Source organism: Oncorhynchus mykiss, chromosome 3 (assembly GCF_057628025.1).
Source record: "Oncorhynchus mykiss isolate SJ-2025 chromosome 3, ASM5762802v1, whole genome shotgun sequence".
Classification (NCBI taxonomy): domain Eukaryota; kingdom Metazoa; phylum Chordata; class Actinopteri; order Salmoniformes; family Salmonidae; genus Oncorhynchus; species Oncorhynchus mykiss.
In genome coordinates, this window is record NC_143024.1 from 17145014 (window position 1) to 17170261 (window position 25248).

Consider the following 25248-nt stretch of genomic DNA (forward strand, 5'->3'; position numbering starts at 1 on the left):
ATGGTTCCCAAGCACAAACAACACAGATTGTGATTGGATACAGGCTTTAGAAAACAGGAAGTGCTGCAGGGTATTTCTGATTGGATGCAGGGAGTGAATGCCGTTCTGATTGGATACCAGATGTGTCAACGTGTGCTTGAGCAGAATACAAAAAAACAACAAAACAGTGCAGACAAAAAGAGAGCGAGAGTGCAATATTTTTTCTTATTTCCTCAATGAGGTGTAGAGGTGAAGACGAGGGGGGTTAGACGAGGGGGTGAGAGGAGGGGGGTGAGACAAGGGGGTAAGACGAGGGGGTGAGACAAGGGGGTAAGACGAGGGGGGTGAGATGAGCGGGTGAGACAAGAGGTAAAACAATTAAGTGACATCATTCAGTAGTAATATAACCTGTAGGGAGATCATTCAGAAGTTTATTAACCCGTAGGGAGATCATTCAGTAGTAATATTAACCTGTAGGGAGATCATTCAATAGTAATATTAACCTGTAGGGAGATCATTCAATAGTAATATTAACCTGTAGGGAGATCATTCAGTAGTAATATTAACCTGTAGGGAGATCATTCAGTAGTAATATTAACCTGTAGGGAGATCATTCAATAGTAATATTAACCTGTAGGGAGATCATTCAGTAGTAATATTAACCTGTAGGGAGATCATTCAGTAGTAATATAACCTGTAGGGAGATCATTCAGTAGTAATATTAACCTGTAGGGAGATCATTCAATAGTAATATTAACCTGTAGGGAGATCATTCAGTAGTAATATTAACCTGTAGGGAGATCATTCAATAGTAATATTAACCTGTAGGGAGATCATTCAATAGTAATATTAACCTGTAGGGAGATCATTCAGTAGTAATATTAACCTGTAGGGAGATCATTCAGTAGTAATATTAACCTGTAGGGAGATCATTCAGTAGTAATATAACCTGTAGGGAGATCATTCAGTAGTAATATTAACCTGTAGGGAGATCATTCAATAGTAATATTAACCTGTAGGGAGATCATTCAGTAGTAATATTAACCTGTAGGGAGATCATTCAGTAGTAATATTAACCTGTAGGGAGATCATTCAGTAGTAATATAACCTGTAGGGAGATCATTCAGTAGTAATATTAACCTGTAGGGAGATCATTCAATAGTAATATTAACCTGTAGGGAGATCATTCAGTAGTAATATTAACCTGTAGGGAGATCATTCAGTAGTAATATTAACCTGTAGGGAGATCATTCAGAAGTTTATTAACCCGTAGGGAGATCATTCAGTAGTAATATTAACCTGTAGGGAGATCATTCAATAGTAATATTAACCTGTAGGGAGATCATTCAATAGTAATATTAACCTGTAGGGAGATCATTCAGTAGTAATATTAACCTGTAGGGAGATCATTCAGTAGTAATATTAACCTGTAGGGAGATCATTCAATAGTAATATTAACCTGTAGGGAGATCATTCAGTAGTAATATTAACCTGTAGGGAGATCATTCAGTAGTAATATAACCTGTAGGGAGATCATTCAGTAGTAATATTAACCTGTAGGGAGATCATTCAATAGTAATATTAACCTGTAGGGAGATCATTCAGTAGTAATATTAACCTGTAGGGAGATCATTCAATAGTAATATTAACCTGTAGGGAGATCATTCAATAGTAATATTAACCTGTAGGGAGATCATTCAGTAGTAATATTAACCTGTAGGGAGATCATTCAGTAGTAATATTAACCTGTAGGGAGATCATTCAGTAGTAATATAACCTGTAGGGAGATCATTCAGTAGTAATATTAACCTGTAGGGAGATCATTCAATAGTAATATTAACCTGTAGGGAGATCATTCAGTAGTAATATTAACCTGTAGGGAGATCATTCAGTAGTAATATTAACCTGTAGGGAGATCATTCAGTAGTAATATAACCTGTAGGGAGATCATTCAGTAGTAATATTAACCTGTAGGGAGATCATTCAATAGTAATATTAACCTGTAGGGAGATCATTCAGTAGTAATATTAACCTGTAGGGAGATCATTCAATAGTAATATTAACCTGTAGGGAGATCATTCAGTAGTAATATTAACCTGTAGGGAGATCATTCAATAGTAATATTAACCTGTAGGGAGATCATTCAGTAGTAATATTAACCTGTAGGGAGATCATTCAGTAGTAATATAACCTGTAGGGAGATCATTCAGTAGTAATATTAACCTGTAGGGAGATCATTCAGTAGTAATATAACCTGTAGGGAGATCATTCAGTAGTAATATTAACCTGTAGAGCGATCATTCAGTAGTAATATTAACCTGTAGGGAGATCATTCAGTAGTAATATAACCTGTAGGGAGATCATTCAGTAGTAATATAACCTGTAGGGAGATCATTCAGTAGTAATATTAACCTGTAGGGAGATCATTCAGTAGTAATATAACCTGTAGGGAGATCATTCAGTAGTAATATTAACCTGTAGAGCGATCATTCAGTAGTAATATTAACTCATTCATATATCATAGAGAAGACCAGCTCCTGCCTCTTCACCCAGCTTCAACACTTACCTTAACTGTCCAGAACCGTTACCCCAGCTGATCAAAATCACAGAATCACTGTGGATAACAATTGTGTTGTATCTTGTCTACAGTGTTGTATGCATCAGAACCCTCCAGCGGTGACCAGAGATAGATCAGGAAGTGGTTTATAAAAATACAGGGTGGCTGTGTGTCTCGGGGAGGTGGCAGGGTGGCTGTGTGTCTCAGGGAGGTTGGCAGGGTGGCTGTGTGTCTCAGGGAGGTGGCAGGGTGGCTGTTTGTCTTATGGGGTTGGCCGGGGGGGGTGGGCCATTACCTTGGTGTCAACGCGTAGCAGGAACTGAACGAGTCCTTTGATTGGTCCAGGCATGATGGCGTCCTGTCGCTCACAGCCAAACTTCTCCAGTCCTACCCACCATGACGACAGAGTCTTCTCAGCGAATCGCTTCAGACCAAAATGTACCACCAGCTTCTTCAACACCCACACTGCAACACACACACACACACAAACACACACACTGTTATGCATTTTTGTGTGTGTGTGTGTGTGTGTGTGTGTGTGTGTGTGTGTGTGTGTGTGTGTGTGTGTGTGTGTGTTTCAGATATTACCAGCCACTGGGATAGGCAGTAGTTGTAGCATCCAGAGATTGAGCCAGACTTGGACCAGTACAAAAGCCCAGGCCAGCAGGACAAAGTAGATATCACTGGCTCTTTGGGACCCCTTCTCCTTCTGGAAGAGACCCCTCAGCTCAGGACGGGCCTGACGGGGGAACGGGAAGACAGAGGGGGGACCGGAAGGGCCAGGGCCCACAGAGTCCACCCCATCTACAGAGAGAGAGGAGGGGGAGATGAGGAAAGGAAGGAGTGAGGAGAGGAGAGATGAGAGGTGTTAAGCCGTTGTGACTGTGACAGTCAAGACAATGAAGTATATTTGGATTGAAAACGTGATGGAAAGTGGTCGTTAAATCAGTCCAAACCTTCAACATCTACTGAATTAATATAGAATTATGACTTAGAGAGCTTTTTGTGGCTGATGGTTAGTTACTGCAGTACAACGCCTACGTGTGTGTGTGTGTGTGTGTGTGTGTGTGTGTGTGTGTGTGTGTGTGTGTGTGTGTGTGTGTGTGTGTGTTATCTGACCTGCGGAGACACTACTGGTGCTGGTATCTCTCTCGGGGCCCAAGTGGAGGTTACTGCAGGAGATGGCCATGTAGATGGTGTTAGCAGCGAACGACAACACCTGTCCTGACAGCTCACCCGAGTTGCCAGGGACAGGTGGTTTCTCTTGAGAGCCCACGATGAGGAGCGTGACCATGATTACAAACACAGGAACTCTCCACGAGCCAGTCAGAGACACTAGAGAGAGAAGCATGGGGGAGAGGGGGAGGTATATGGTGGGAGGGGAGTATGGCAATGTGATGATTAATGAACAGTAGACTCCTTTTGAAACTACATCAGAATGTACTACCCCCCCCCCCACCTGTAAATACCTCTGTCCTAGCAGTGCTTCAGCTCTCATCAGAATGTACTACCCCCCCCCCCCCGCCCCCCCATGTAAATACCTCTGTCCTAGCAGTGCTTCAGCTCTCATCAGAATGTACTACCCCCCCGCCCCCCCATGTAAATACCTCTGTCCTAGCAGTGCTTCAGCTCTCATCAGAATGTACTACTACACCCCCCCCCCCCCCCCCCTGTAAATACCTCTGTCCTAGCAGTGCTTCAGCTCTCAGAATCTTTTAACATTTCCGCCTGAAGGTTAACACCCCTCCCTCTCTCCCAGCACACTACCAGCTATCGATTAATACTAAAGACTAAATATCCTGAGACCACGGCCACACACTTGACCTTTATACACTTCCTTATCTTATGATGGAACATAAGTTACCTCCACTCCCTCTCCCACTCCCTCTCCCTCTCCCTCTTCCACTCCCCTGTCTGTATCCAGGTAGAAGAATAGAACATGCTGTCCAGACAGGTCCAGGCATGGCTCTCACTCACATAGCTCCTCCTCTCTCTCCCTCTCTCCCCCTCTCCTCACCCAGGTAGAAGAGTAGTATGGTCCAGACAGGTACAGACATAGTCCTCAGGTATCTCTCTGTACCGGGGCTCCATTTGCAGGCTACAGCCAGCACATACCCCAACACCACTGTCATCACCTAGAGAGAGGAAGACAGGAAGATAGAAGATGGGGGGGGGGGGGGGGCGTAGAGCAAGAGAGAGGGGGGGCAGAGCGAGAGAGAAGATGGTGGAGGGAGTAGAGAGAGAGAGAGAGAGAGAGAAGATGAGGGAGGAAGTAGAGAGAGAGACAGAGACGATGATGAGGGAGTAGAGAGAAATCTAAATGTAGTTAGCTGAGTACTTGATTCATGTAAGGGCTGCATTACAGTCTTATCCCCTGCCCATCCTGTTGTAGGCTACAGTATTGGAAAAGCCTTTCTTATTGTTGTGGGGGCCTTCCTCCCTCAGCGTCAGTGGTGTCCCTGTCACTCACCCACACATAGTGGAAGCAGTCCAGCGCGCTCCCGATGACGCCACACACGTGCCCGATGATCACCTGCATGCCAATGACGCTCCAGAACAGGTAAAAGAAGTAAATGAGTGGCGCGCCTGCCCCGATCACCAGCAGCATCGTGAGCCTCTCCAACACCAGACCCCCCAGGAAATCCACCCCGTGGTTGAAACACCACACCGGGACCAGCAGCGTCCCCAGGAGTATCGGCGTCCCGGTGTCCTGCAGGCCGTTGAGCCAGGAGCGTCCCAGCCGGGCTAGGGAGTGTTTAAATGGGTGTAGGAAGGTCCCGCAGAGAACGGCCCAGAGCAGTGGTCTCAGAAAGGCTTCCAGGATAAAGAAGACTAGCACAGCCGCTCCACAACAGATAGCCACGAAAATCATCGCTCCTGTGTTGTAGAAGGCCTGTTTGATGTTCTTGTCGAATTTGAGGGAGGAAGGCTGGCTGAGTAGCTGGCTCATCATGCCCACCGCTGGCTGGACGCTCTCGGAGAACGAGACGTAGTGAGGCCGGGCGGAACTAGGGGTTTCCGCGGGAGAGGAAGGAGCCGGCTCTGCCTCCGGCCCCGAGTCCTCCTCGTCTGCCATCTTCAATGAATCCGCCTCGGTCTGCGTTCCTCCTGCGGATCCCACCCAATTCCACCACAGACGGAAGAAGAAGCGTTCGTTTCCAGGATCTTTGATACCACTATCACACATGAGGAACAACACAACACTAGACGTACTGGTGACGTGACCGTCGCAAGGTATGATGGGTATTGTAGCTGGCTGGTGCCAGACAGAGCTGTGCTCGCTGCTTAGTTTGCTGCTAGTAGCCTACTCTTTGGAATGCCCAGTTGAACTACACACAGAAACGTGAATAAACAGACCTTTGTCAGGAGGATCACCACGAATTCAGGATGTCCGTGCTGTCACGAAGGAAATATGCAAAGTAATCACATATTTGCATAGCCTATCATTACAATCATTACAAAACAGGTATAGGTAAAACTTCATTTTAAGTGCCCATATTAGAGTGTAATGTGCACTGTTGAAACTACATCTCCACTCAGTGTTGTTGCTAACACTTGCCGCTAAAATAAAGTGTTCAATCTGGGTCGATTTGGTTGAGCTGGTAAGAACAGATCAGTAAGTCAACCTCACTGGCTGGGATCTAATATGGGTGGTATCGCAGATGTGGAAAAAGACACTACTTCAAAGCATAGTACATGTAATGTACTAAGTACAATGTAATTACTAGTTGTTACACGGGATTTAGCTAGTTAAAATGAAGTGTATCTTGAGGGGTATTTACTTATACAGTACACATCCTGACAACCTGGCCCTCAAGCTTCTGGAAGTTTCACTTCATTTCACAATAAGGTACAGAAATGAAGTGAAACTTCCAGAAGCTTTAAAATGAGGGCCAGGTTGTCAGGATGTGTAGTGTACTGTATAAGTACACATTAATTACAACTAAATACCCCTCAAGATACGCTTCATTTTAACTAGCTAAATCCCGTGTAACAACTAGTAATTACATTGTACTTAGTACATTACATGTACTATGCTTTCAAATAGTTTGTTTTTCCTCATCTGGGATGACCGAATTAACCCAGATTGAACACTTTATTTTAGCGGCAAGTGCTAGCAGCAACACTGAGTGGAGATGTAGTTTCAACAGTGCACATTCATGAGTAAGTGATTAGAGGCTATTGAGCACCATCTCTCCAACACCCAGCACATCCACGAGGGATCACAACCTTTGTGACAGTTGGAACTGTATGCAGCTGAGAATAAACAAAACACTCAATTGGTGAATTTAGTGGAAACCTGCCCATTTGTAACAAGCGTGGCAACAAGGATTCATTGTTACACCTTTGTAATTACAGACCTCAATTACTACCAGTTACATGTTGTTACACTGTAACTATGAGCTGTTACAGTTAACTACAATACCTGTTACACTGTAACTATGAGCTGTTACAGTTAACGACAATACCTGTTACACTGTAATTACACTGTAATAAGGGCCTTTTTAAAATGAAGGGTTACCTAGTTAGCCGTAGTCTATCCCTATCCTCTATTATCTGGAATTATTTTGAATATGCTGCTTGTCCAAAAATATGTCAGCCACACAACCACACAGTTGTTGTATGGTTGTGTAATTCATTGTAAATTCATTAGATTGCAGATGAAATGTACGTGGCCTAGAGGGGCACATGATGCAGCTGACAGAGCCATCACATGACCCACAAGGATGAAAACCAGATGTTGGAGTGTACTGAACACAGCTTTATTGATAACAAAAACACTTGCATGTTAGACACTAAACACTGTTTCAGTGAGGAAGCATTTCCATGGAACACAACGGTTCAGTGAACGGTACAAATACAACTGGACTCTGTGCCATAGATTCCTTCAGCGTTAGGCCATATGCTGCAGGGCCAAGGCAAGCTGTCAGACAGAGCCCCTGTCCCTGGCTGTCATCATGTCCACTACAGCCTCAGTGCTGATCGGTGTGTTATTGCATATCTACAAAGGAATCATGCACCATCAATCATACAGTCAGTTGCCCTATCATCAGCAAACAGTGATCACACACACACACACACCTCGCCACAGACAAAGGAAACATGACCAAGCACGTGGTGGAATAAATCAGTCCTAAGAAAATGGACCCTCTCACACATAGAGAAAAGAGAACCCTGTCTTAATCATCAGCATGTAAAATGGCATTGTGGAATACAGTAGAGAGTTCAGTGTTACTCAGTGAGACTGGGCTGAAACAAACAAAAAAACATCTGTTCAACCACCTAGTCTTAGTTTCTGTATACAAATACTATAATACTACTACTAATAATACTGTATTTCCCTGTGGAGAATGAGTGTTGTGTAAAGCATGGCTGCATACAGAAGCAGTATGTTTCAGCAGGATAATAAACTATGACCCGTCTGCCTTTCTTTGGCTCACATCAATCTGGACGGTTCTCTCTAAGTGAAGTCTCTCTCCAGGCTCAGTAGTCTGTCCCAGTGTGTAATGTCTCCTTGTATCGTGTCTGTAGGTTCTTCACATATTCAGGGTCCAGTTGTGATTCGCCACATGCGTTGGAGTAATACTTGTTGTCAGGAGTGTGATACCTTACTGTCGTAAACATAAATACACTAAATGAAATACCTTGCCAAAACTAAAGGTTATGCTACTGTTCTCTAGAAACACACAGTATTTCAGATATTCTGACTAATGGGTTAGTGTATGTTGTTATGGTAGCACAGTACAATTTTCAGAATGATTTGCAAGCTTCCTGATGAGTCCTCAATGTAAATTATATATAGTATCCTACTGTATATATTTATTAATATATATTTATAGTGTAATTCTGTGTAAAGAGCACCCTGCATTGAGGGTGTGGCAGACAGAAATACAATGAACTCTCAGTCTTATTGCTGTCTCTTTCCTCTTCTCTCTACTTCTCTCCTCGTCTCCTCTCATCTCTCCACTTCTCTCCTCGTCTCCTCTCATCTCTCCACTTGTCTCCCCTCATCTCGTCTCTCCTCGTCTCTTCTCTCCTCCTCTGTCATCTCGTCTCCTCTCTTCTCTCCTCTCTCTGGGTTAATTGGTTGTCTCTTCTCTCCTTTTGTCTCCTCTCTCATCTTCTCTCATCTCGTCTCCTCTAATCTCATCTCCTCTCGTCTCCTCTCTCTCAGGGGGTGCCCATCAGCAGATAGAAGGTGAGGGCTACTATGAGCAGCAGACAGAAGGGTGAGGAGAACGTCTGGTAGGCAGTAGACGGCATGAAGATGTCCTCATATTTATAGATGCTGATCATGTGATCAGAGACTGGCGGAGCATCGTTGTCATGACGTGTGATGGAACCTGGAGGAAAGAGAAGAGTGGGGAGCCCAAATTTGGGAACTCAATCGAACATCTCTGGAGAGACCTGAAAATAGCTGTGCAACGACGCTCCCCATCCAACCTGGCAGAGCTTGAGAGGATCTGCAGAGAACAATGGGAGAAACTCCCCAAATATAGGTGTGCTAAGCTTGTAGCATCATACCCAAGAAGCCTCGAGGCTGTAATCACTGCCAAAGGTGCTTCAACAAAGTAGTGAGTAAAGGGTCTGAATACTTATGTAAATGCAATATTTCCAGTTTCTTATTTTGAATACATTTTCAAAAATGTCTAAAAAGCTGTTTTTGCTTTGTGATGATGGAGTACTGTGTGTAGATTGAGGAGGAAAACACAATGGAATCCATTTTAGAATAAGGCTGTAACGTAACAAAATGTGGAAAAAGTCAAGGGGTCTGAATACTTTACGAATGGACTGTACATACTAATGAACACACACATCCACTCTCTGCACACACACAATACCACACACACACCCAGTCCTTGACTGACCTTGTATAGCAGGCCCCCAGGCCAACAGGTAGAACCAGGAGAGATGCAGATCCACCAGTGTCTCCTCTCTCGGGACGTAGAGCGGCCGTTTGAAGCGACAGGTCACACGGTTGTTGTCAAACACACCCTCTTCGTCCCTGGCAGGATTCCTCTTGATCTCCTTAGCCCACTGGCCCACGTTGTAGAAGTGATGGATACGAACACGCCCATTATCGTCATGGACACAGCCCATCACGTCATCTCCTCCCTGAGAGGGGTGGGGGTGAGGAGAACCAATCAGCATGAAGGATAGGTTGACCAATCAGCCTTGTTTTTGTGATGTGTCTTTCATGGCAGACTTCATGTGTACCAGATGTAGTAAAAGCCTGAGCTGACTCTGACCCCAAAATGTCTGTAGAGGTGCTGTTGACTAACCAAGAGTAGATTGTATCAAAAGAAAGAAAGTCCCACACTCTATACAGTGCATTCGTAAAGTATTCAGACCCCTTGACTTTTTCCACATTTTGTTATGTTACAGCCTTATTCTAAAATGGATTAAACAAAACATTTCCTTAATCAATCTACACACAATACCCCATAATGACATCACAATACCCCATAATGACATCACAATACCCCATAATGACATCACAATACCCCATAATGACATCACAATACCCCATAATGACATCACAATACCCCACAATGACAAAGTGAAAACAGGCGTTGCTAGATTTCTTTTGCAAAATTATTAAAAATTTAAAACAGAAATACCTTATTTACATAAGTATTCAGACCCTTTGCTATGAGACACGAAATTGAGCTCAGGTGCATTCTGTTTCCATTGATCATCCTTGAGATGTTTCTACAACTTGATTGGAGTCCACCTGTGGTAAATTCAATTGATTGGACATGATTTGGAAAGGCAGTCACCTGTCTATATAAGGTCCCACAGTGGACAGGGCATGTTAGAGCAAACACAAAGCCACGAGGTCGACGGAATTGTCCATAGAGCTCCGAGACAGGATTGTGTCGAGGCACAGATCTGGGGAAGGGTACCAAATCATTTCTACAGCATTGAAGGTCCCCAAGAACACAGTGGCCTCCATCATTCTTAAATGGAAGAAGTTTGGAACCACCATGACTCTTCTTAAAGCTGGCTGCCTGGCCAAACTGAGCAATTAGGGGAGAAGAGACTTGGTCAGGGAGGTGACCAAGAACCCCATGGTCACTCTGACAGAGCTCCAGAGTTCCTAGACAACACAGGAGTGGCTTCGGGACAAGTCTCTGAATGTCCTTGAGTGGCCCAGCCAGAGCCCAGACTTCAACCCGATCGAACATCTCTGGATAGACCTGAAAATAGCTGTGCAGCGACGCTCCCCATCCAACCTGACAGAACTTGAGAGGATTTGCAGAGAAGAATGGGAGAAACTCCCCAAATACAGGTGTGCCAAGCTTGTAGTGTCATACCCAATAAGACTCGAGGCTGTAATCACTGCCAAAGGTGCTTCAACAAAGTACTGAGTAAAGGGTCTGAATACTTATGTAAATGTTATATTTCAGTTTATTTTATTTTATAAATATGCAACCACAACAAAAAATGTGCTTTGTCATTATGGGGTATTGTGTGTAGATTGAGGAAGGAAAAAATTATGTAATCCATTTTAGATTAAGGCTGTAACGTAATAAAATGTGGAAAAAGTCAAGGGGTCTGAATACTTTCTGAATGCACTGTATATGCTCCCAACAATTGAATGGGTAAACCAAATAACATAATAACCTAATCAAATAATAACCTAATAACCTAATCAAATAATAACCTAATAACATAATAACCTAATCAAATAATAACATAATAACCTAATAACCTAATCGAATAATAACCTAATCAAATAATAACCTAATAACATAATAACCTAATCAAATAATAACCTAATAACATAATAACCTAATAACATAATAACCTAATAACATAATAACATAATCAAATAATAACCTAATAACATAATATCCTAATCAAATAATAACCTAATAACATCATTGCAGTAATGTTGGTTATTAGGTTTACCCACTCAATTGTTGGAAGCAAATTTAGAGTGTAAGAATAGATCTCACACATGCTCATACACCCACACACACACACCTATGCCCGCACACACACACAGATACGGTCCCTTACCATCTTCTTGTCTGAGGAGAAGCCTACAGCCACCCAGCCGTCAGTGTCAGCACTCATCTCATACTCCACGTCTGTCCCGATCCGCCGGTAACTCATGAAATAGTCACAAGTCTCTGCATCACACCCTGGCTTCCCATACCTACACACACAATGAGGAAATGTAACCTCTTCAGAGTGATGTGCACCCAGATCTGCCAGAGGGGGACCACAGTACACAGAGAAACCCCTTGACACACACACATGCTTGCAAGCAAGCAAAACACATACACACACACTGACCTTATGCAGCCCTTGGTGACTCCACAGTCTACGACTTTGATCCTGGCGAAGGGATCCACAGGAGGGGCGGTGGGGAAGGGGTAGCCTGGAGAACACACACCACATACAAAATCATTAGGCCTGCCTCCCCAAAAATCATCTCCTAGAAGTTCTACCATATTCGTAATTTGGTGGGTTTCAGCCTAATGTGCATTCAGAGAAGCACAACTGCTTCTTCACGTTTCATAACAAAATTGGGATAGTTTGAAATATGTTATTTTAAAAGTAAAATAAATACTAAATAAATTCTAATAATATACAACATTTAATGTGGTGAAGAACTGTCCAATGCTCGCCCATCTCCAGACCGGCCAGTGAGAGCCAGAGCGAGGAGCTGCGGGTAGCTGGCCAGGGTCCTGATCTATGCATGAGTGGACTCGAGTGGAAGTAAGACACTGTACGCTCGGTCTGTCAACCTGCGCATCATCACATAAATAGCCAATTAACCACGAATTACGTATCAACCACAGATATGTAGATGCGCCCTCTGATTTCCATCAAGAGAAGGCCTACACATAAACAAACACAGCCTTGATGACCATGAAGGCCACAGTAAGCTAAATGCCTCGTTCAGAAATGGCCTATCCTGTATCCCTTTCTCACCCTCATCCGATAGATGTCTAGACTCCAGGAACTCCGAGGCGAACGTACTGTATGAGTCCTTATGGGGCTCCTTGTGGCCCGGCTCTCCGTGGTCTCCGTGGCTCGCCCGCAGTGCGCCTTCATCCGTGGGACTCGGCGCTACCCCCCGCCAACTGCCCTGGACCAGGAGCACCGTCAGCTGTAGCAGGCTGCGCAGGAAAATCATGGCCAAAAAGGGAGTATAAAAACGGTCTAAAGGAGACAGAACTGAGACGGAATCCTCATTGTTGGTTGTATTTGAGCATTTCTTTACGGAGCCTAATCACTGGACCTCAATCGCATCACTACAGAATATTTTCAACGCGGTTGTTTAGTGTGTCGTAGGCTATTTCCCGTAGTGTGAATGGGCGCGAGAGGAGCGGGATCCAGTCATGTCAAACGAATGAGCCTCGGTTAAACCAATCTGGAATTAGCGGGATTTGTAACTGAACCGATCTGTTTTGCCAATTCACTTAAATCTTGTGGGAAACGGAGACGTCCATGATAATCCAAGTGATTGGATTTCATCTTAAAATAATGTAATGATATCCCAGTTTAGGGATGAATGTGTCTGTTGTTGGTTTCGCCCGTCTCCTCTCCTCTCGATCCTCTCCATCGATAGAGCCAATCGCTGCAGCGTCCAATAGGAAACCTCGATGTACACTTTGCATTATCAATATACAGTTTAAATTCCCATTCAGCACTGTTTATGTAAACACAGATGCCAATTGAATAACACTATGAGGTAATGTAGGGATTTATACATTTATTATGCAGAAATGTCTGCTATGATAGGTTGGTTTCTTATTCCTTTGTGTGATGTGAAAATATTCTAGAATCTACATTGCATGTTATTGTTGACAGCATTGATAACTCCCAAGGACTAAGGCCAAACTGCTGAAAAAAGCAGGACACACAATTCACCAGTGGTTACAACTGGCTTTACAAGGATTGTGATTCTCAAATCTCTCCGGTTCTTCTTCTCTTGTCAACAATACAAAGATAATAATTGTAATTGTTTGTCTTTAATGCTTGTTTATTTATTGGTTAGAGGAACATTGGAACCCAGAGCAGCTCACATCAGACATCTGAATTCATTACAGAATGCATGGTGCTCCCCTCACAAAGGGAAGAGCAGGAAGACCTGGAAAGTGTTAGGGTTATCAGTATTATCAAAGAGCCCGCTGCCTGAGGGGAGACTCATGTAGACCACATCTCCCTCCTCCAGCTCTAGAGACATTGCATTAGATATGTATGTATTATCCTCATCATTATTATGTTCCTGTATCCATATAACTCTGGCTATTCTTGTATAGGCACACACCCAGGGTTTGCGATATGTGGTAATCAAAAGGGGTGAATCTGAGTAGACTCCTCTCACTGGTGCTGTGAAGACACCAGTACGGAACAGACGCAGGGAGATGTCTTTCTCTCATAAACATGGTTCTACACGGCACAAAAATATAAACGCATCAATCAACAATTTTTCACTAATTGTTTTTTTGACCAATCAGATCAGCTCTGCAAAAGATCTGATGTGATGGGTTAAAATACCAATTACTGGAAAAAAGATCAGAATTGTACTGCCTGTCTAAACGCAGCCTTAGTATGTATGGTCATCAGTACCTGTAGTTGGTTGTACACTCCACCAATGTTGGTCATGACTCTGATGAAACCAGGGTGATCTCAGTATCGAAGTGTCCTACAAATCCTGGGTCCTCAGTCAAAACAGCAGAGAAGGCCACCTTTGGTCTGGCTGTGAACACAACTGAGTAAACTCACTGATTACTGAAAAGCATTAACTACAATATGCTAAAGCCAAAATAAAAGATAGATTTTCAGTGTGAAACGTGGTGTTTTTGTAAAGTGTATTACCTGTGTTCTCTCTCTTCAGTTCATCTCTCTCTCTCACTGGCAGTCAGTCTGGCCTAAAATAACACAAAAGGAACATCAGATTAAATAATCATCATCATGATCATTTTAATTTAACATGACCATGTACAAATAACATCAACATTAACTTAACTAAATTATCTATAGCCAAATCATTTTAAAAGCCATTTAATTTAACATGACCATGTACAAATAACATCAACATTAACTTAACTAAATGATCTATAGCCAAATCATTTTAAAAGCCATTTAATTCAACATATGTTTTTTCTCTGGACTTGGTCAACAACTGACGTATTCATATAGTGAAATTGTTGACCAAATTCAAATGACTTTACCTGCATTCTCTGTCTTCAGCTCCTCTTCCTGGCTCTCACTGGCTGTCACTCTGGCCCCCGTCACTGACAGCCGTTGATTCTCCACTCAACAGACCTTATCCAAATGAACTTCAGTATTCATACGTACTGTAGCAGTCCAGTACCTGCATTTTCAAGTCTTAGCTCATCTACCAGGGTGATTCTCATGAAACCCGTTTTAAAATGTCTGTAGCAAAACCATGATGATTGTGAAAAAATCAAGTATCATTCTGAGGACTAAGATGTCTAGTTTTTGGGAAAGTGTCTTACTTTAAAGAAATTTTAAAAAATCTCCTGAATTTTTTACATTTTCTCCCAAAATTCTCATTAACAAAATGTTTATTCTCATTACACCCCCCTTTATCCCACTTCTCATTCCCGAAAATGGCTAAAGAGCACAAATTGGGAAAAAGTCTGATTACACTTTATAATAGTTGTATAATTTAATTTGAAATATGTTTATTTTCAGTGTTATTTTTAACTCACATATTTTCATTGGGGGGCAATATTAAAAAATATTAGAAATATTGATTTGTTTATGACCTTTTTGGACTTCGACAACTGTTATGTAATGTGAATTTTGTGAAAATGTTGTTAAAATGCATAATCTGATCTGATCAACAAAAAAAATAATTATGAAATGGATAAATACAGATCCTAATCTCAGCGATTCCAGAGGAAATTTAGTGAACAAATTACTATTGACATGTCATTTTTTTTATTTTTTTTTATTGTTTAGTGAGAATGACCCACCAGGTCCTCACTGTCCCTCAGTCTGGCCACCATGTTCCTCAGCTCCACTCTCTGTTCCACCACCATGTCTCTCAGTGATCTCAGCTAAGCCCAGATGTCAGGGGTGGTGGTGATCTGGTCGCTCGTCTGTTTGTGGCTCGTCTCTGTAGCTTCTACGTTTTGATTCTTGAATTGAACCTCACCCTGCTCTCCCCCTGTTCACTGTGACCCTGTAGAGTGATGTCATTCTCCCTAACCCCTCCACTCAGGCTCTGAGCCCATGTCCCAGACAGACAGAACAACAACACCAGCAGAGCACCAGCATCCAGCATCCCTCATTCTGAAACAATACCTCTTCAGAACTAATGTAGTCTACTGGACTCAGTCCCCTTCTCTATACACACTGGTCTTGGTAAAGGAATAATGACAATTGAACATATGACTCTGACGGAAACAAATGAAGAAAAAAACCAACACCAAGGACAGATAAAGTGAAACAGTGGGTGAGCTGACCTCATTGAAATGTGACTCTGTATGAGGCGGTGGGAGAACTGAACCTGTTATTGGGTTGAAAATCTCTCTTCATCTCCACAGTTTGTACATGTTCTATGTCCACTGATGTTACTGGAACCACACCAAGCACTCTACTAAGAGCCCGTCCTAATATAGAACGTGTATATAACATGTAGGGATAAAGAGAGCTCTTCCACCCAGTGACAGGTTCAGTTCTCCCATCATCTCATACAGAGTCGCATTTCAATTATTTTCAATTATTTTTTTTCAAAATATTTTTTATTTCACCTTTATTTAACCAAGAAGGCTATCTGAGAACAAGTTCTCATTTACAACTGCGACCTGGCCAAGATAAAGCAAAGCAGTGCGACACAAACAACAACACAGAGTTACCCATGGAATAAACAAGCGCACAGTCAATAACACAATAGAACAAAAAAATGGAGAAAAAAGTCTATATACAGTGTGTGTAAATGGCGTGAGGAGGTAAGGCCATAAACAGGCCACAGTGGCGAAGTAATTACATTTTAGCAAATTAACACTGGAGTGATAGATGAGCAGATGATGATGTGCAAGTAGAGATACTGGTGTGTAAAAGAGCAGAAAAGTAAATAAAAACAATATGGGGAGGAGGTAGGTAGATTGGGTGGGCTATTTACAGATGGACTATGTACAGCTGCAGCGATCAGTTAGCTGCTCAGATAGCTGATGTTAAAAGTTAGTGAGGGAAATATAAATCTCCAGCTTCAGTGATGTTTGCAATTCGTTCCAGTCATTGGCAGCAGAGAACTGGAAGGAAAGGCGGCCAAAAGAGGTGTTGGCATTGGGGATGACCAGTGAGATATACCTGCTGGAGCGCGTGTTACTTGTGTTGTTGTCATGACCAGTGAGCTGAGATAAGGCGGAGCTTTACCTAGCATAGACTTATAGATGACCTGGAGCCAGTGGGTCTGGCGACGAATATGTAGCGAGGGCCTGTCGACTAGAGCGTATAGGTCGCAATGGTGGTTGGTATAAGGGGCTTTGGTGACAAAACAGATGGCACTGTGATAGACTGCATACAGTTTGCTGAGTAGAGTGTTGGAAGCTATTTTGTAAATGACATCGCCAAAGTCGAGGATTGGTAGGATAGTCAATTTTACGAGGGTATGTTTGGCGACGTGAGTGAAGGAGGCTTTGTTGCGAAATAGGAAGCCGATTCTAGATTTAATTTTGGATTGGAGATGTTTAATATGAGTCTGGAAGGAGAGTTTACAGTCTAACCAGACACACAGGTATTTGTAGTTGTCCACATATTCTAAGTCAGAGCCGTCCAGAGTAGTGATGCTAGTCGGGCGGGTGGGTGCGGGCAGCAAACAGTTGAAAAGCATGCATTTGGTTTTGGAGGCCACGGAAGGAGTGTTTTATGGCATTGAAGCTCGTTTGGAGGTTAGTTAACACAGTGTCCAAAGAAGGGCCAGATGTATACAGAATGGTGTCGTCTGCGTAGAGGTGGATCAGGGAATCACCCGCAGCAAGAGCGACATCGTTGATATATACAGAGAAAACAGTCGGCCTGAGAATTGAACCCTGTGGTACCCCCATAGAGACTGCCAGAGGTACGGACAATAGGCCCTCCGATTTGACACACTGAACTCTGTCTGAGAAGTAGTTGGTGAACCAGGCGAGGCAGTCATTAGAGAAACCAAGGCTGTTGAGTCTGCCGATAAGAATACGGTGATTGACAGAGTCGAAAGCCTTGGCCTTGGCAGCTTTCCAATCTTTAGGGATCTCGGACGATATGAAAGAGAGGTTGAACAGACTGGTAATAGGGGTAGCAACAATGGCGGCGGATAATTTTAGAAAGAGATGGTCCAGATTGTCTAGACCAGCTGATTTGTACGGGTCAAGATTTTGCAGCTCTTTCAGAACATCTGCTATCTGGATTTGGGTGAAGGAGAAGCTGGGGAGGCTTGGGCAAGTAGCTGTGGGGTGTGTGGAGCTGTTGGCCGGGGTTGGGGTAGCCAGGTGGAAAGCATGGCCAGCCGTAGAGAAACGCTTATTGAACTTCTCGATTATCGTGGATTTATCGGTGGTGACCGTGTTACTTAGCCTCAATGCAGTGGGCAGCTGGGAGGAGGTGCTCTTATTCTCCATGGACTTTACAGCATCCCAAAAAGTTTTGGAGTTACAGGGTGCAAATTTCTGTTTGAAAAAGCTAGTCTTCGCTTTCCTGACTGCCTGCGTGTATTGGTTTCTGACTTCCCTGAACAGTTGCGTATCGCGGGGACTATTCGATGCTAGTGCAGTCCGCCACAGGATGGTTTTGTGCTGGTCAAGGGTCTGGAGTGAACCAAAGGCTATATCTGTTCTTAGTTCTGCATTTTTTGAAAGGGGCATGCATATTTAAGATGGTGAGGAAATTACTTTTAAAGAACGACCAGGCATCCTCTACTGACGGGATGAGGTCAATATCCTTCCAGGATACCCGGGCCAGGTCGATTAGAAAGGCCTGCTCACAGAAGTGTTTTAGGGAGCTTTTGACAGTGATGAGGGGTGGTCGTTTGACCGTGGACCCATAGCGGATGCAGGCAATGAGTCAGTGATCGCTGAGATCCTGATTGAAAACAACAGAGGTGTATTTGGAGGGCAAGTTTGGCAGGATAATATCTATATGGGTGCCCATGTTTACAGATTCAATGAGGTGGTGTTAGTGTTTTTTAAATTTTACATTCCCGTCAGAGACATACAGTATGTTCAATTGTCATGATTCCTTTACCAACACCAGTCTGTGTGTGAACGAGTCTTTACCTGAACAGCTGTCCGCACAGTGGCACACACACAACATTCTCACTTTCTTCACTGGTTGTGCTTATCCCTGCCTCTAGATGGCAGTATAGGTCCACTGTTCTAATGTCTGGCACAGTCGGTACTGTGCAATTGGTTTAGCCATAGTAATCACAATGATTGTGTGCTAAAGTACAACACTGTTATGTTAATGAAATAACCAACAGAAGAATTAGATATGAAAACCAACCTTTATGATAACAGACTTTGTTTAATTTCATACATTTCTGGCTGGGCAGACGGAGAGGGACTCGACTGAGACTGGGGAAGACTGGGGTAAAATCATAACCCACCTGTAGGTGTTGCTAGTGACTGACTGAGACTGGGGAAGACTGGGGTAAAATCATAACCCACCTGAAGGTGTTGCTAGTGACTGACTGAGACTGGGGAAGACTGGGGTAAAATCATAACCCACCTGTAGGTGTTGCTAGTGACTGACTGAGACTGGGGAAGACTGGGGTAAAATCATAACCCACCTGAAGGTGTTGCTAGTGACTGACTGAGACTGGGGAAGACTGGGGTAAAATCATAACCCACCTGAAGGTGTTGCTAGTGACTGACTGAGACTGGGGAAGACTGGGGTAAAATCATAACCCACCTGAAGGTGTTGCTAGTGACTGACTGAGACTGGGGAAGACTGGGGTAAAATCATAACCCACCTGAAGGTGTTGCTAGTGCAACACGTGAACAGGTTCAAATTGTCTCTGTCTCTGCAGCTGCTAAATCCAGTGTGTGTGTGTGTGTGTGTGTGTGTGTGTGTGTGTGTGTGTGTGTGTGTGTGTGTGTGTGTGTGTGTGTGTGTGCGTTTGTGCATGTGCGTGTGTGCGTGTGTGTGTGCGTGTGTGTATGCTTGTGTTAGTGAGTGTGTGTGTGTGTGTGTCCTTGCTGCACTGATGACCTTTCACCCCTCTTCTCTCTGTCTGAGCTCTGTAATGACCCTGATCAATCGCTCCGCTCACTCCCGATCCTCCCAATTATCCTCTGTTTATCCAACTATTATTATCTCTCTCTCTCTCTCTTCTCACCCTCTCCCTCTTTCTCTCTCTTCTCTCTCTCTCTCTCTCTCTCTCTCTCTCTCTCTCTCTCTCTCTCTGTGTCTCTCTCTCTCTTCTCTCTTCTCTCTCTCCCTCTCTCTCTTTCTTCTGTCTCTTCTCTCTCTGTCTCTCTCTGTCTCTCCTCTCGCTCTGTTTCTCTTCCTTCCCCCTCTCAATCTCTCTCTCTCCCTTTCTCCCTCTCAATTACCACTCTACATGGGGGAGCAGTGCATGGTGGGTAATGAGGGACTCCTGACTTATCTTAGTAAAGTCAAAGGCCCGTTCATTACCACATAGACACCCTAGACACTCACACACACAGGGAGAGAGAGAGGATGGATGGAGGGAGAGAATCTGCTAAATGTCAGCGGTGTGTCTCCTGGGTCTGAGAGACGAGTGAGTGACAAGAGAACAACAGCCGCCAGCCCAATTCAGAAACACTGCCACTGTGTGTGTGTGTGTGTGTGTGTGTCTGCATCTATGTGTGTATGTCTGTGTGTGCACTGTGTGTCTGCATCTGTGTCAGTATACCTGTGTCTGTGTGTGTACAGGTCTATCTCCCCACACACACGGTAAGATGTGGATGTTGAGAGGGATCAGCAGTGATGTGGATGGCTTAGTCAGAGCTGTCAATCAATACTGGTCTCCAGAGAATACTGGCCTATTGAACACAGACAGACTACTCACATCTGGTCTCCATCTCTCTCACTCTCTCTCCATCTCTCTCACCCTCTCTCTCTCTCCATCTATCTCACCCCCCCCTCTCTCTCTCTCTCTCTCTCGTCCTCTCCTACCCTCTCTCTCTCTCCATCTATCTCCCCCCCTCTCTCTCTCTCGTCCTCTCCTACCCTCTCTCTCTCTCCATCTATCCCCCCTCTCTCTCTCTCGTCCTCTCCTACCCTCTCTCTCTCTCCATCTATCTCCCCCCCCCCCCCTCTCTCTCTCGTCCTCTCCTACCCTCTTACCTTCTGGTCTTCCTTGCTTCACACACACAAAGCGCTGTGATGTTCTGTGGTCAGTGCTCTAACTGTAGGGTCTTCAGCCGCGAGACGTCATTTAGCAGCCGTCAGGAATCACTCCACTCAAGAGAGGAGGGTAAGTACAGCTGGCTGGGCCATTACACAGGTGCACACACACACACACACACACACACACACACACACACACACACACACACACACACACACACACACACACACACACACACACACACACACACACACACACACACATTCCTTTAGTTAGGGATCAATAGGCTGTTGCTGTTGGCAGCTGTAGTCTCTCTATCTCTCCAGCATTGATGTGATGTGGCCGCAATGTGGTCACTCTGCACCCACAGATCCACCTGACCTCAAATGATCTGTGCTTCCCTGGGGACCCATTACCAAGTACAGAGAACTGAACGCTGACGCACAACAAAACAAACGGTTAGATTTGATATCACAGAGTGAGGTGGAGCAGAATCTAAAACCATATGGTTGTATTGAATTAATGGTAGAGATAAGGTACTGTTGTATTGAATTAATGGTAGAGATAAGGTACTGTTGTATTGAATTAATGGTAGAGATAAGGTACTGTTGTATTGAATTAATGGTAGAGATAAGGTACTGTTATATTGAATTAATGGTAGAGATAAGGTACTGTTGTATTGAATTAATGGTAGAGATAAGGTACTGTTGTATTGAATTAATGGTAGAGATAAGGTACTGTTGTATTGAATTAATGGTAGAGATAAGGTACTGTTGTATTGAATTAATGGTAGAGATAAGGTACTGTTGTATTGAATTAATGGTAGAGATAAGGTACTGTTATATTGAATTAATGGTAGAGATAAGGTACTGTTGTATTGAATTAATGGTAGAGATAAGGTACTGTTGTATTGAATTAATGGTAGAGATAAGGTACTGTTGTATTGAATTAATGGTAGAGATAAGGTACTGTTGTATTGAATTAATGGTAGAGATAAGGTACTGTTGTATTGAATTAATGGTAGAGATAAGGTACTGTTGTATTGAATTAATGGTAGAGATAAGGTACTGTTGTATTGAATTAATTGCAGAGATAAGGTACTGTTGTATTGAATTAATGGTAGAGATAAGGTACTGTTGTATTGAATTAATGGTAGAGATAAGGTACTGTTGTATCGAATTAATGGTAGAGATAAGGTACTGTTGTATTGAATTAATGGTAGAGATAAGGTACTGTTGTATCGAATTAATGGTAGAGATAAGGTACTGTTGTATTGAATTAATGGTAGAGATAAGGTACTGTTGTATTGAATTAATGGTAGAGATAAGGTACTGTTGTATTGAATTAATGGTAGAGATAAGGTACTGTTGTATTGAATTAATGGTAGAGATAAGGTACTGTTGTATCGAATTAATGGTAGAGTTAAGGTAGAACCATCTAGGATTGGTCTAGATAGAACCATCTAGGATTGGTCTAGAACCATCTAAATCAAAATCAAATTTTATTTGTCACATACACATGGTTAGCAGATGTTAATGCGAGTGTAGCGAAATGCTTGTGCTTGTAGTTCCGACAATGCAGTAATAACCAACAAGTAATCTAGCTAACAATTCCAAAACTACTACCTTATAGACACAAGTGTAAGGGGATAAAGAATATGTACATAAAGATATATGAATGAGTGATGGTACAGAGCGGCATAGGCAAGATACAGTAGATGGTATTGAGTACAGTATATACATATGAGATGAGTATGTAAACAAAGTGGCATAGTTAAAGTGGCTAGTGATACATGTATTACATAAAGATGCAGTAGATGATATAGAGTACAGTATATACGTATACATATGAGATGAATAATGTAGGGTATGTAAACATTATATTAGGTAGCATTGTTTAAAGTTTTGGTGACAAGCCAAATTTCTTCAGCCTCCTGAGGTTAAAGAGGCGCTGCTGCACCTTTTTCACGATGCTGTCTGTGTGGGTGGACCAATCTAGGATTGGTCTAGACAGAACAATCTAGGATTGGTCTAGATAGAACCATCTAGGATTGGTCTAGATAGAACCATCTAGGATTGGTCTAGATAGAACCATCTAGGATTAGTCTAGACAGAACCATCTAGGATTGGTCTAGACAGAACCATCTAGGATTGGTCTAGATAGAACCCTCTAGGATTGGTCTAGATAGAACCATCTAGGATTGGTCTAGATAGAACCACCTAGGATTGGTCTAGATAGAACCATCTAGGATTGGTCTTGCTGTGTGTGGATGTGGCTGAGAGGGTAGTGCTCCAGCTTTGATGACAGGTTGGCTGAGGGGATTGGCTTATCAGCAGAGGGACAGAGGACATCCATCACGTTTTTAATTTTTAATTGAACCTTTATTTAACTAGGCAAGTCAGTTAAGAACAAATTCTTATGTACAATGACGGCCTACTAACAGGGGGTTAACTGCCTGTTCAGGGGCAGAACGACAGATTTGTACCTTGTCAGCTCAGGGATTCGATCTAGCAACCTTTCGGTTACTGGCCCAACACTCTAATCACAAGGCTACCTGCCGTCCCTCAACCATTAATTCAATGTCCCAGAGCACTGACACACACACACACACACACACACACACACACACACACACACACACACACACACACACACACACACACACACACACGCACACACACACACACACACACACACACACACACACACACACACACACACACACACACTCACAGGCTTCTGGCTTCTTAAGTAGGAAGGAGCTCTAAAGGCCTGGATCAGATCTAATCTCCTTCAGAGAAAGAGAGAGGACTAGGAATGGGAGAGAGAGAAAGAAGGAGAGGGGGAGGGAGAGAGAGAGAGAGAGAGAGAGAGAGTGCAGAGATAGAGGGAGAGAGAGAGGGGGGAGAGAGAAAGAAGGAGAGAGAGACAGAAGGAGAGGGGGAGAGAGAGAGAGAGAGAGAGAGAGAGAGAGAGAGAGAGAGAGGGCAGGAGAGGGGGGAGAGAGAAAGAGAGAAAGAAGGAGAGAGAGAGGCAGAGTTAGTGAGAGTGACTCAATCTGTGAATGATGGCCAAGCCACTTCACACACACACGCACGCACATACAACGCACACACACACACACACACACACACACACACACACACACACACACACACACACACACACACACACACACACACACACACACACACACACACACACACACACACACACACACACATGCACACCCTGAAGCAGTGATTATGGTGTTGGGCAGCAGTGGGAGCTGGGAGCTGGTCTGTCATTAGTGTGGTTAATCACAGCTCTGCTCCGCGTGAAGCTCTCCACCCTCCAGAGACAGGCTGATGAGCTGTGAGCCGTGCCCAGTCTACGTTGCCCCAGCCTGGGCTATGGCGGCTCCCCCGGCCCCCTGCCTGCTCCAGCCACGGACACTAATCTATAACTCCACTCTGGAGCACGGGGCTAAGGCTCTGCCTGCCGGACAAAGAGACGCTATGCATTCTAATGACACACACACACCTGCAGACACACACACACCTGCAGACACATACAAACACACACGAACAGAGACGCACTTACAGAAACACACAGGCTTCCAGATCAGTGTCTGGCTTCTAATATGAGTTATCTCCACTTGGCTAACCAGACCATCACACCAGCACTCTACATCTCAACCAAACAACAACCTTGTCCCACTGCGGTTAAACCGCTAACCACTGACCTTAAGCCTTATTGACCAGGCCCTGACCTCAGACCAGGGTTAATGACCAACCCCAGAGTGGAGCGTAGAGCTTAATGGCTGTGGGGCGCTGAAGGACCATGAAGGGTTGTGAGAGGAACCCTCTAGCTGTGACCCTCCCTTCCTCCCCCAGGACCGAGAGCAGACCTCCTCCATACCGTCTTTCCCTGTGCCCGGGACACATTCATACACATTCACACCAGTGGAGGCTGCTGAGGGGAGGACGGCTCATAATAATGGCCCGAACTGAGAGAATGGAATGGCATCAAACACATAGAAACAATATGTTTTATACCTTTCCATTAATTCTGCTCCAGTCATTACCACGAGCCCATGCTCCCCAAATAAGTTGCCACCAACCTCCTGTGATTGACACATTTGGGACGTGAGGCGTCCCCAGAAATGAGAGGAGTGTGACTCCCAGTGTTGGTGAAGCTACTCTGAAAGTAGAGTTTACCTAGATACCAATTACTTCACACTGCAAGAAGTGAAGCTACATTAGAGCTACCCTTAAGAAAAATATAGTTTCCTGAACTAAAGTTACTTTGAAAAAGTAGTTCACTACATCCAAACTACTTTGTGACAAATGATCATATGTACATCTGGAATGTCATCGACTAGAAATTGCAAGAACATTACACTTTGGGGTCATATGTTAACAGAATATGTCATTTAACCTAT

General features: G+C 43.7%; 2 protein-coding genes, 1 long non-coding RNA gene and 1 pseudogene across 8 annotated transcripts in view; 1 reads left to right on the forward strand and 3 right to left on the reverse strand.

Annotated features, from left to right (window-relative positions):
- LOC110508150 (transmembrane protein 245) overlaps positions 1-5831 on the reverse strand; it is a 20999-nt gene extending 15168 nt beyond the window's left edge. For 2 of the 4 annotated variants that reach the window (XM_090222642.1, XM_090222635.1), the window contains exons 1-5: positions 5007-5831; positions 4554-4671; positions 3656-3871; positions 3125-3340; positions 2832-3001 (exon numbers count right to left, since the gene is read on the reverse strand). In XM_090222642.1, the coding sequence (XP_090078768.1) occupies positions 2832-3001; positions 3125-3340; positions 3656-3871; positions 4554-4671; positions 5007-5723 (1437 nt within the window). In that variant the 5' untranslated portion in view covers positions 5724-5831. Of the gene's footprint in view, positions 1-2831; positions 3002-3124; positions 3341-3655; positions 3872-4513; positions 4672-5006 lie in introns of all 4 variants that reach the window. The other 2 variants (XM_090222648.1, XM_090222646.1) reach the window with 2 other exon arrangements.
- LOC149984418 (uncharacterized) lies at positions 5818-11090 on the forward strand. 2 transcript variants are annotated; one of them, XR_016492318.1, is made up of 2 exons: positions 5818-5955; positions 8712-11090. It is a non-coding gene; the product is annotated as an uncharacterized LOC149984418 (long non-coding RNA). The 2 variants fall into 2 exon arrangements; XR_016492317.1 differs by having other exon boundaries at positions 5863-6002; positions 8712-9848.
- On the reverse strand, positions 7286-13122 carry LOC149984419 (DOMON domain-containing protein FRRS1L-like). 2 transcript variants are annotated; one of them, XM_090222652.1, is made up of 5 exons: positions 12485-13122; positions 11843-11927; positions 11564-11702; positions 9406-9652; positions 7286-8880 (listed from the first exon to the last, which is right to left on the reverse strand). In XM_090222652.1, the coding sequence occupies exons 1-5, from the start codon at positions 12687-12689 to the stop codon at positions 8708-8710; spliced, it is 849 nt and encodes a 282-aa protein (XP_090078778.1). In that variant the 5' UTR covers positions 12690-13122; the 3' UTR covers positions 7286-8707. The 2 variants fall into 2 exon arrangements, with proteins under 2 accessions (XP_090078778.1, XP_090078782.1); XM_090222656.1 differs by having other exon boundaries at positions 12533-12868.
- Positions 13123-13622: 500 nt separating this feature from the next.
- On the reverse strand, positions 13623-24888 carry LOC149984420 (uncharacterized; annotated as a pseudogene).
- Positions 24889-25248: the final 360 nt, after the last annotated feature.